The 12,178-nt window shown below is 43.2% G+C and overlaps 2 protein-coding genes and 1 pseudogene across 3 annotated transcripts; 2 read left to right on the forward strand and 1 right to left on the reverse strand.

Moving 5' to 3' along the window:
* Window positions 1-691, reverse strand: M421DRAFT_410477 (uncharacterized protein). The gene is made up of 2 exons (XM_033590382.1): window positions 252-691; window positions 1-191 (listed from the first exon to the last, which is right to left on the reverse strand). Exon 1 carries the CDS (start codon window positions 538-540, stop codon window positions 304-306), a length of 237 nt encoding a protein of 78 aa, XP_033442792.1. The 5' UTR covers window positions 541-691; the 3' UTR covers window positions 1-191; window positions 252-303.
* A 5,938-nt stretch (window positions 692-6,629) lies between these two features.
* M421DRAFT_410501 lies at window positions 6,630-7,246 on the forward strand (annotated as a pseudogene; the record flags this gene model as incomplete). Its single annotated transcript has 2 exons — window positions 6,630-6,823; window positions 6,992-7,246. Coding segments are annotated over 2 exons (449 nt in total), but the record flags the coding sequence as incomplete, so codon positions are not given.
* A 2,974-nt stretch (window positions 7,247-10,220) lies between these two features.
* On the forward strand, window positions 10,221-11,650 carry M421DRAFT_77962 (uncharacterized protein; the record flags this gene model as incomplete). Its single annotated transcript, XM_033597369.1, has 2 exons — window positions 10,221-10,297; window positions 11,500-11,650. Coding segments are annotated over 2 exons (228 nt in total), but the record flags the coding sequence as incomplete, so codon positions are not given.
* Between the last annotated feature and the right edge of the window lie 528 nt (window positions 11,651-12,178).

Consider the following 12,178-nt stretch of genomic DNA (forward strand, 5'->3'; position numbering starts at 1 on the left):
GCCTTAAACGCTGGCAGAAACTCAAGCTTAGTGATGTGGTTGATGTGGTGGCGGATCAGGCTCTCAACCTCACAGCTGTACGCGCGCTTCAACGGCGAGAAGCAGCCAATATCAAGAGGCTGAAGTAGATGAGATGAGTGAGGCGGCATGCAGAGTGTGTAGATATTGTTCTCCTTGCAGAGCTCTTGAAACTCAAGAGAGTGGTGGCTCTCATGGCCATCAAGGACAAGCAGGCGACGCGCACCAACAACGCGAGTCTTTGTATAAGCGTTGAAGTGCTTTAGCCACTCTACTCCTAGCTTGTTATTTGTCCAGCCATTTTCGCTGACTGTGATCACCCAGTCGCGTGGGATCTCTGCTTCCTCGTACCAGGCAGATAGATGATACTGGCCAGCGAAGATGAGGAACGGTGGTACTGATCAGCCAGCAGCGTTGATCGCAGCGATCAACGTCACCCACTCGCGATTGCCTGGCTGAATAGCCTTTGGCCGACCTCTCCTCTCTAACCCTGTCACAACAAGCTAAGTCGTAATCTTGCATATCATAAAGCCTGCCTCGTCGAAGTTGTAGACGTCATCATCACAGATGCCATACCTAGCCTTTGTCTGCTCTACAAGCTCAAACCACTAACTAATCAGGGCTGGATCCTCGCATAGAGCTCTCTGTCTATCGTACGCTCGATTGAAACGCGTCGTGAGACTGTCTGTACGCTTGACAAAGGTAGATGGCCAGTTAACTCCTACGCGTCCTCCGCCGCGCGCAGCGAGCAGCTTATCAGCCATATCACGTACAGCTGCGTACGTAGGCGCAAATCCACGTTGGTCTAGATCCAATATATGGCGGATAATCACCTGCTCCTCTGGCTCAGTGAGCTTCTTTGAGTTGGGCTGGCAATCACGTCGGGCAGGTATACCAGCGCGTCGGCGGCGGATTGTTCGTTCAGACACGCTAAAGATAGTAGCAGCCCTGCGATTGCTCTGTATTTGATGGGAACTGATAGAGGAGATAGCAAGCTGAACGTCTGCTTCATTTGAAGCTAATAGAGTAGCGCTGCGTTGAGCCATTGTACGTTGAGATGAGAGAGGTGCGCAAGTTTGGTGGGGTGCGGCGCTCGCCCGTGTGCGGCGCTCGCCTGTGAAATACATTATAGTTATAAGTTGCTAGAACTATATCCTAGTAGTGTTAGGTCACTGTTTATAGAGTGTTATTACACTACCGCCCTCCTTATAGACAGATAGTCCTATATCTGTAACTCGCGTGCGAAACAGAGCGTATATAGACAGGGCAGAGTAAAAAGGAAATAGTAGTAGGTAATATAAACCTACTTTTACTTTGTGTTGATATATACTCTATTATTATATTGATTGATTGATTGATTAGTTTAACGTCCTGTATGAGTCTAAGACTATATAGGACAAGAGCAGTTAGGCTGCTCTGGTTATTTACTAGTTTTTCTGTGTAAGGGAATAATACATGTAGATTCCAAAACGTATAGTAAGAGCCTGTGCTCTACTTATACATAAAGGAAATTAGTTGTCTGTTAACTGCTGTAGATACTACTTGCGTGTTCTTACTCTAGTCTCTTAAATAAAAGCTAGTATAGCTTAGATTCCCCTATTTGTGTCTAGGAGAAGACGCATTATTAGTCTTGTCTCCTGCAGGCTGCTTTTTATTTTCTTTCTTACTTCTTTGTAGTTTCTATAACGTATTCCATCATCGAGTGGATCAAAAAAGCTTGGCAGCCTAAACTCATGCTAGGTATCTTTAGCTTTATTGCTATTAAACAAGGAGCCTATACACATTGTGCTTGTATCTAATTTAGAAGATATCTCTATATCTTTTTCGCACGTGCGCGCGTTATGCCTAGTCCTACTGCAGTTCTTACAGCGTTGTAGAGCTGGTTAGGCTAGTTCTTGATCACCACCACCACGAGCCCTTTTAGATCGCTAAGGCGCTGTAGACGCCTCAGCGGCTACCTGCGCTGCAGCAGTCCTATACTCTATAGTGCTACCCTGCTAAATCTGCTTGCGCTTACGCGATTTTTGCTTAGTCATCTCTGCTAGTTGCTCTTTGTAAAGTTATAAGACTTTGTTCTTATAATCTTTATCTAGCGTATTTCCCTCTTAGGTATAGCGCTATGCTTACCTAAGCATTGCTATTGTAATCTCTAAGAAGAGAGGATTAGAATGGTGTGCTTACGAAGCCTGTATCTCCTCTCGTTCTTAAGATATGCTGTTCTCTATTTTTAGTAACTAGAAATGTTCTAGACCCTCTGCTTACAAATAGAGTAGCCTACTCTGTAAGATGCTGACGTATACGATTACGCATGCACCTACGTAATCTTGCTTGCATATACAGCAATACTAAGCATAGATGCAGTAGACCCACCTAGAGGAGTCTAGAACGTTCTGCTTAGAAATACAAACAGAGGAGAGGAAGCATAAATACCTCTAGCTCTCCCCCCTCTGTTCGCTCTGTACCTAGCCTAGGAATCTCTACCTAGTATCTAATATAATAACTTATCTATTATATTACATAACCCTACCTTACCTCTATTAGGCTATACGCTTCCTATTTAGACAAAGCTAGTCTAGATTTGTCTAGGTCCTTCTAGACTAGGAAGAAAGTAGTCTATTCCTTCCCCTACTTTCTTTACACTCTTCAAGCTTATAGATCTAAGCACATTAAAGCGCATTTTTATGCAACATTAGCTTGCCACCTTTTATAAGCTAGGAGAAACCAGCCTAGGCTGTAATAGGCAACTAAGTAAAGGAATCGCAAACAAGCTTAAACTAAGATCTAAACTTATAGGTAACGTACTCCACAAGCGAGTGGCTCACACAAGCGAGTGGCTCACTTTTGCCAAGACTACACCAACACTACAACTACTTTACAACATTACAGCACACAACAAAAATATTATGTACTACACAGTATATTGCACTAATCTATAGTACTTTGCACATCTTTCTTACACATTGTCCTGTTGTGCCCTACCTTGCCACACATGCTATAGTGTCTTAATAACTAAGTGCTGCTATTAGCGCCTCCTCTCTTCTTTGCCTTCTTCCTATTACTATAGGCCTTAAACTCCTTTAGAGTAGTTAGCTACACTCCCTTTGCAAAGGTTAATACCCTATCTTGCTCTACTTACTTTCTTTTGTATAATTTACAGCGTGTAGCAGCCTTATTAGCTACCTAAAGGTTAGCAACCTAGTTACGTACTAAAACTAGTAAATGCGCTATTAGCTCTGCGCCTTTAGTAAGCTAATTAAGGGTGTTAAATATTAATATTAGTAAGCTATTAGCATATCTCTAGATCCTCCCTTAAATTAGCTTTAATTAAGACCTAAATTCTAGGGTATTGCTTAGTGTCTTAGACTCCTATATGCTGTTGTCTATAATAGGTGGCATTAGCGTGTGTAGCTGTACTTTAAGCTTTAATATTACAGCCTCTAGGTTAAACAGGACTAGGCTAGCGCCTTTAAATCCTCCCTAGATATTGCTCTTAGTAATTAAAGCATTAAAAGCAGCTTTAAAGCACAGCAAGAACTTAAGTTTAGTAATGCGAGTAATCTTGCTCTGCATCAGCTACTTAGCTTGGCGGCCATAGGCCTTCTTTAATAGAGAGAAACAACCCACGTTAAGCGGCGGTAGCAGATAGGATAAGTGTGGGGGCATACACAGAGTAATAATCTTGTGCTCCTCACAGTACTAGTAGAATTTAACTAAGCTGTGGCTCTTGTAGCTATCTAGAATAAGCAGTTAGTAGCTACTAATAGTACGCGCCTTTGTGTGCTTATTAAAGTGCTTTAACTACTTAGCTCTAAGCTTATTATTAGTCTAGCTATTGTTAGAGACACTAATAGCTAGGTTATTAGGTATACTAGGCTCCTTGTACTAGGCTAAGAGGTGGTGCTTGCTAGAGAGGTTAATAAAGGGTGGGATAGACCAGCCCTTTGCGCAGATGCCTTAGATAATGCTAGTCCACTCTTGGTTGCCCTGCTGCACTGTCTTTAGTCTCCCTCAACGCTCAGAGCCTGTAACAACAGCACTAGTAGATATAACACCTATTATAAAGCTAGATTTATTAAAGTTGTAGGTGTCTTTATCTAGGATACTATACTTAGCTTTAGTATTCTCTACAAGCTAGAACTAGTCCCTAATCACCTTAGGATCCTCACACAGCGCTCTCTTGTAGTTATACTTGCAATTAAACTTAGCTTTAAGCTCTAGCTAGCGTTCAACAAAGTTAGCAGCCTAGTTCTTGCTAATAGGGGTCTAGTAGCGCTTAGCAAGCAGAGAATTGGCTAAGTCCTCTACATTAGTAAGTTAGGGTGAGAATCCTTGCTTGTCCAGGCTTAACACGTGCTAGACAATTACCTCCTCTTTAGTGCTAGTTATCTTAATTATATTAGGCTTGCAATCGCGTTATAGAGAGGTTTTAGCAAGTTAGTAACTAAGTGTCCTTTAAGACACGTTGTAGATGGCTGCAGCGCGTCGCTGAGAGAGTGTTGCGTCTTAATAGATAGCCTGAAGAGTAAGCTGTATTCCTGCTTCCTTTAAGGGTTTAATTGTGTTGTTACGTTGAGGCATTGTAGGTAGAGTGAAGTTTGGTGTGGTCTTGGCAAAAGTGAGCCACTCGCTTGTGTGAGCCACTCGCTTGTGGAGTACGTTATTGCTTAGAGTCTTTAACTGCCACAGTGTTTCTAGGAGAGGGACTAGTAGTGGGGTACGCAGCCACACTTTAAGGCAATCTAACACAACCTGCGCGTTGATAGGGACTAGCCCTGCTGCCTTAAAGGCCTTTTAACAGTTCTCCTTTGTAAACACGTTAAAAAACGCGTCCTTAAAGGCAGGGAGGAAGCCTTCCTTGTTAATATGGAAGACGCGTCGGCGTGCTAAGTCTCTAACATGCTGTGAGTACTTGCGCTTCAGTGGCGAGAAGCAGACTATATCAAGCAGCTGGAGGATGTGCGACGAATAGGGAGGCATGCAGAGGGTTAGCATCTTGCGCTCAAGGCAGTAGTCCTTAAAATCCTAGTTAAGGTGGCTCTCATGGCCGTCTAAAATAAGCAGTTAGTATACCCCTACCTAGCGCATCTTTGTATTCGCATTAAAGTGCTTTAAATACTCTAGACTAAGTGCGTTATTAGTCTAGCTATTCTTAGAGACTAAGAGCTTCTAATTGCGTAGTATTAAAGCCTCCTTGTACTAGGCCGAGATGTGGACGCGTCCCTTGTAGATGATGAAGGGTAGGATCGCGTACCTAGCAGCGTAGACACCCTAGATTACTGTAACCCACTCACAATTGCTAGGCTAAATAAGAGCAGGTTGAGCACGTCTCTCTAAACCTGTGAAAACCTTTATTAAGCTAATAACACCTAACGTGGTTAATCACCAAGCCGCCAGGTATCACCGAACCGCCACCCCTCGCCAATTTTGCGACTGTTACAATAATTATTACAATGCCATTACAACACAACACGCAATCACCCTATAATAAAGGTACACTATACCTTGCTATCTAAGCTACAAAAGCTACTGTGCCTGACAGTATAAATCACGTGTCTAAGGCCTTTAGTGTTCCCTAATTAACATTAAGAGACTAACGCGCAGGAGGGCTTACACAACACAATTATAAGGCTAATTTAAAGAAGCTAACAAAGGTAGAAGAGGAGTTAATAGTTAACTATATACTTAAGCTGGACAGGCAAGGAATAGGCGCAACAAAGACTATGGTGCAAGATATAGCTAATAATCTGCTTACTGCACGTGGTGAAGGACCTGTTAGTAAGCTCTAGGTAAACAGGTTTAACACATGTACCTAACAAATTAAGCTTTAATGTAGCTAACTGTACAATTATTAATAAGCCCTAAATAAAGATACACGCGTTATAACGCCCTAGTTTAAGCTAGTTAGGAATACAAAGGAGAAGTACAGAATCCTAGATAGAGATACCTACAACTTTAATAAGACTAGGTTTATAATAGGCATAATTAGGTCTAAGATAGTATTTACAGGCTTAGAGAAGTGATCTAACCCTAAGAATATCCAGCCTAGCAATTAGGAGTAGGTCACAATTATTATTAGTGTCTGTGCTGCTGGCTAGGCTATCCCACCCTTTATTATCTTCTAAGGCAAGGTCCTAATTACAACCTAGTACCCTAATCTGCCTTGCAATTAGGTAATTGCAACTAGTAAGAATAGCTAGACAATAAACAAGCTTAGTCTAGAGTAGTTAAAGCACTTTAATGTGTCTACAAAAGAGTGTACTATTAGCACCTACTATCTACTTATTATTAATAGCTATAAGAGCTACAACTCTGCAGAGTTTAAGGAATACTGCGCAGAACACAAGATTATTACCTTGTGTATGCCCCCACACTTGTTGCACCTGTTGCAGCTACTTAATATAGCCTATTTTAGCCCCTTAAAGAGGGCGTACTTAATTAAGGTTAACGCCTAACGTGAGTGTATAGCGAGTCGGACAGCTAAGCGAGTCGGACACCCTAACAAGCTGTTAAGCCTACCAACCTTTAAACCACAATAGATTAACCACCCAACCTTGAATTGCTCCTAAAAGAAGATAGGGTTAAGCTTGCACTCTAAGCAACAAAGAAACCCTAAAATCTCAGCGTGCGACGCGCTGCTGACGTCTACAAAGTGCCAAAATCAACTCTCCAAGACCGACGCGCCAGGAAGCAGTCAACACGCGATACCCACCCTAAATCATCAGCTCTGACTAAGACAGAAGAGCAGACGCTTGCGCAGTATATTAGGAAGCTTGACGAGCAAGGGCATGCCCCAACGCTCTATTGGGTTGAAGCTATGGCTAACCAACTGCGCGCTGCACGTGACGCAGGACCTGTTGGTCCGCGATGGGCTTCAAACTTTGTTAAACGCGAACCTAGACTCTAATCGCGTATAAGTTAATAGAGGGATCGCTAGAGAGTCCTTTGCAGCGACTAAGGGGTTATTAGACCCTAGTTCAACCTAGTACAGAACGTTAAGGCTAAGTATAGCATCCAGGACGAAGATACCTATAACTTTAACAAGACTAGCTTTACTATAGGCATTAGAAATCACGTTAAAGTAGTCACTGCATCAGAGAGACGCACAGATCCTATTGGGGTCCAGCAGGGAGACCGTGAGTGGGTGACGTTGATTGCTGCAATCAACGCGATGGGCTGGGCAATTACGCCCTACCTTATCTTCAAAGCAAAGAACCACAACGCGTCTTAGTACCCTGATTTAAAGCCCTAATAGCGCATTAGGGTTAGTAACAACAGCTGGACTATGAACGACATTGGTGTAGCCTGGCTAAGGCACTTTGTTGAGCAGATTCAGGGCTGGAGGGTGGGTAGCCACGTGCTGCTGATAATTGACGGCCATGAGAGCCACAAGTCGCTTGCCTTCCAGAATCTCTGCGAGGAGAATAAGATAATTACCCTGTGTATGCCTCCGCACTCATCTCACATCCTACAGCCACTTGATGTGGGTTGTTTTGCCCCCTTAAAGCGGGCGTACAGCAAAGAGATCAGAGTCTTGGCACTAGACTATATTGGCCAGATTAACAAGAAAGCCTTTCTTGCAACCTTTGCAAAGGTGTTTGACAAGGCGTTTTCAAAGGCAAATATCCTGTCAAGCTTTAGAGCAACTAGCTTAGTGCCTAGTAACCTATTAGTGGTACTATCAAAGCTTGATGTTAAGGTTCGCACGCCAACGCCGCCTCTCTTAGGGGAGCCCCAATAGAACCCTAAGACACCCACCAACGCTGGTGAGATAGAGGCTTAATTAACGCTGCTTCGCGATCGTATTCAAAAGCACCAAGGATTGTCACCAACTCCAATGGTTAAGATCGTTGATCAGCTGCAGAGAGGCACGGCAATGCTGCTGCATGGGCAGACGTTATTGGCAGCCCAAGTGCTGCAGCTTGAAGCGTCAAATAAAGCAGCCTCTGAGCGCAAATCACGGAAAAGAAAGCGTATTCAGAAGGGCGGAGATCTGTCAAAGGAAGAGGCAGAGGACTTAATAGCCCAACGCGACGTTGAGGCGCAGGTTGAAGGGGAGAGTTGTAAGGGTAGAGTTTAAACAGGTGCAGGCAAGAGGGGTAAAGGGCACTGTAGGCGCTGTAGAGAGACTGGGCACAATTTGCGCACGTGTAAGAAAGACATAGTAGACATTAGCAATTAATATTATCTACTATAGATTGCACTGCTGCGTTGTGGTGTTAAGCAATTGCAGATAGTAGGCCTAATAGCTTGTTAGGGTGTCCGACTCGCTTAGCTGTCCGACTCGCTATACACTCACGTTAGTTATAATACTTAAAGACATAAATTAAGAAAGAGTTCTTCCTTACTAGCTTCTAGACAGCCTATTATAAGGCTATTATAAAAGACAATATCTACAGAGGCTTTAGAGGCGCAGGACTAGTTCCTTTTAACCTAGAGCGAGTGCTATTAAAGCTTGATGTGGTCCTTCGCACGCTAACACCACCACTACTAGAGACTACCCTATAGGAATCTAAAACACCAACCAGCGCAAAGGAGGTTAAGTCACAAACGTTGTATATCTGTGAGCGCATGCAATTGCATAGAGATCGCCCCTGTCTCCTATTATAAAATTACTTAACTTGCTTGCTAGAGGGGTTGTGTGGATAGACCATGCTAACGTGTTGCAGAGAAGGGAAATAGATAGCATAAAGAAGGCTATTAAGGCTCTAACAGCGCAGCATGGTTGCAAAAGAAAGTATATCTAGACAGAGGAGGCTCTCACAGTTGGTAAGGTACAGGATATAATAGCTAAGAAGGATAGTGGTGGTAGTGAGGCATCTAAACAGTCTAGGAAGAAGGTGCGCAAAGAGAGGCACTGCGGACGTTGCAGCAAGACTGGCTACAATTTGCGCACCTGCACTGCAGAAATATTAGATGCAGATAATAGCGCTGCTTCTAAAGAGTAATTGTAGCAATTATAAGTATTAGTGCAGTGTTATGGTTAAGCGTAATAGTTGTGTAATAGTTAGTAACTCTAAAAAAGTTGGTGAGGGGTGGCGGTTTGGTGATACCTGGCGGCTTGGTGATAAACCACGTTATCTAGAAGCTAGTCTTCTTAAAGTTATGTATCTTATTATAATGGACGCTATACTTAGCTTTAGTCTCCTCTACTAGCTTAAACCACGCGCTAATAAGCGCAGTATCCTCCTGCAGTATCCTCTGCCTATCCTTGGCTTAATTGAAGGCCGTTTTAAGCTCAGGTGAGCGCGCTACAAATCGCTCCGCCCAGCGCTTGCTAACTAGCTCACTACTGCGTTCAGCTAGCAGTTTATCAGCTATATCTGCCACCTCGCACAGCCAGGGCGCGAATCCTCGCAAGTCAAGGTTGAGTATATATTAGACAATCATTTGCTGTTTAGTAGCAGTAAGCTTATGGCGGCCATTGCGAGTTTCTAGACGATGCGTAGTTCCGTAGTATTAGCAAGTTAATGTTGTAGGAGGCACGCTGAACGCCTTAGCAGCGCGCTAGAGGCTTTGAAATTTGTGGTTATTATAGGTAGAAAGGGCAAACTGAATTCTGCCTTCTTAGTTAAATAATTGCGTGTTTTGTTGTTAAGACATATCGCGTTAATGAGGGAGTGAGTAGGCTTGGCAGAAACTGATCCACTCGATGAGTTGATCCTCTCGATGATGGAATATGTTAGCTAAGTAGTAGGTGTTAAGGTGTTTGTGTATATCTATAGCTATATTTAGAGCTTTCTATTTTTTATATATTATATAACGTACTCCACAAGCATGCCGGTCACCCAAGTGTACCAGTCACTTTTGCCAAGACCACACCAAACTTCACTCTACTAACAATGCCTTAACGCAGCAACATGAAAAAGCTCTCTAATGAAGCAGACATACAGCTTGCTCTCCAGGCTATCTAACAAGACGCGACGCTCTCTCAGCAACACGCTGCAGCAATCTACAACGTCTCTCAAAGCACGCTTAGTGACTGACTTACTAGAGCCACCCCACGCTGCGACTACACACCTAATACTATAAATCTTACAAAGAACAAAGAGGAGGTAATTGTCTAGCACGTGTTGAGGCTAGACAAGCGAGGATACTCGCCCCAGCTTGCTGATGTAGAGGATATGGCCAATTCTCTGCTTGCTGAGCGCCACTAGCCCTACGTTAGCAAGAACTAGGCTGCCAACTTTGTTAAACGTTAGCTAGAGCTTAAAGTTAAATTTAATTACAAGTACAACTATAAGAGAGCTCTGTGTAAGGATCCTAAGGTGATTAGGGACTAGTTCTAACTAGTAGAGAATACTAAAGCTAAGTATAGTTGTCGCAGCAAGGATCGAGGTGAGGGCGCATATCACGTGATCCGAATCTGGATATTGGACCGATCAGACACTGGCGATCTATCACGCCATGGTGAGCGGAATCAGGTATAGCTTGGAGCCGTGATTAGGGCTCCAATTAGGGTATAGCTGGATGAGCATTGGTGTATATATTCTGCTCATTCAGCACCGTAGATAGAACAAGGAACTTGATCACTTTCTTCACACTTGATCAACGATCAGAGACCAATCAGCTTCCACAATAGTATATAAGATAAAGACACATCAGGAAAAGTTTTTCCGTTGTCGAAATCAGGAAATTGTGGCATTGTACTGTGGGCAACAGTAGGACTTGTAGGCCTACAACAGTCATTCAATGTGTATTTAATGTCTAGCTAATTTTAAGCCAACAGCTCTAACAGTCCTAACAGCTGCAATAGCCACGACAACTCCTAATCCTGCTACAATAGTAGCTCTGCTTAATAAACTATACTTTTATTATATTAATATACTACTAAGTCTCCTCTTTAAAATAAACTATTAAACAACATTATAGGCCTAGTAATAAAATAGTTATTAAGCGTAGAAGGTTTTAAGCTTAATGTTCCTTGCCAAGACACTAAGTTAAGATTCTTTGCTAGGGCTCTAGCAGCCTGAATGTTAGAAAATATAAGAATATTATTCAAGAATAGTAGGTAAACCAAGAATTTTACGCCTAGGCCTGCCTGTTCTGCAAGCTCCTGTTGCGCTGCTGCTGTGTGTGTGTGTGTGTGTGTGTGTGGTGGTCAGCAGGTGCTATGCTGTATGCTGTTGCAGCTGCTACGTTGTGTGCGGGCGCAGCTGCAGCTGCTATGGTGTGCTGTCGCAACTTCAAAACACTAACCTTCAACAAACAAACCTTCAACGCTCTATAACTCACGTTGTAGTAGGCCTACAACAATAATTTTTCGCTCATTTTAAAGCTACAATTTCGCTCTATCTGTACGTGAAATTTTACAATTTTTAAATATTGAATGCTAGTGCTAGCACTAAGGGAAGCTATGTAACAAAGTTGCAACATTGTTTTAAGTTTATTAAATATAGGCACTTAGCGTTTTAGCTGTTAGCAACGTTGGCGCGAAATTAGGGCTGTTAGGCGCAAATTAGGGCCGTTGGGGCCGTTAAACAGCCGTTGCACGACCATGCCACGACTGTCAGCAACGGCCGGTCTAGGCCGGATTTCGAAAAACTTTTCCCGATGCACCTACAACTTTAATAAATCTAGCTTTATAATAGGCGTTATATTAACAGGAGCTGTTGTTACAGGCTCTGAGCGTTAAGGGAGACCAAAGGCAGTGCAGCAGGGCGACTAAGACTGGACCAGCATCATCTAAGGCATCTGCGCGAAGGGCTAGTCTATCCTACCCTTTATTATCTTCTCTAGCAAGCACCACCTCTCTGCCTAGTATAAGGAGCCTAGTGTAACGACGCAGGCAAGAAGAGAGATATCCGGAATAGGTGTGAATCCGCTACGAGGCATATGGGAGTGCTGGGATGATAAGAACACCAGGATATATTCTCTACACCTATAGGTCTTGTACAAAAGGATACAGAAAAACTACTCTACAATGCTACAGTTCCTTGCTCCTTATATATAAGGGTTTGGTGGCAGTTTAGTGTGAGCTCATGCCATGCGACAAGGGCCATGGTCATGAGTCGCTAGAACCGTATCCTAGTGGTATCGGGTCACTGTTCGTAGAGCGTTGTTACACCTAGTATACCTAATAACTAGGTTCTTAATGTCTCTAACAATAGCTAGACTAATAACAAGCTTAGAGTTAAGTAGTTGAAGCACTTTAATAAGCACA

The sequence above is a fragment of the Didymella exigua genome (assembly GCF_010094145.1).
Source record: "Didymella exigua CBS 183.55 unplaced genomic scaffold M421scaffold_68, whole genome shotgun sequence".
NCBI classification, from domain to species: Eukaryota; Fungi; Ascomycota; class Dothideomycetes; order Pleosporales; family Didymellaceae; genus Didymella; species Didymella exigua.

What these genes read in the sequence shown, in the direction of transcription:
- M421DRAFT_410477 (XM_033590382.1), bottom strand. Translation starts at nt 540, where the DNA reads ATGCAAGATTACGACTTAGCTTGTTGTGACAGGGTTAGAGAGGAGAGG.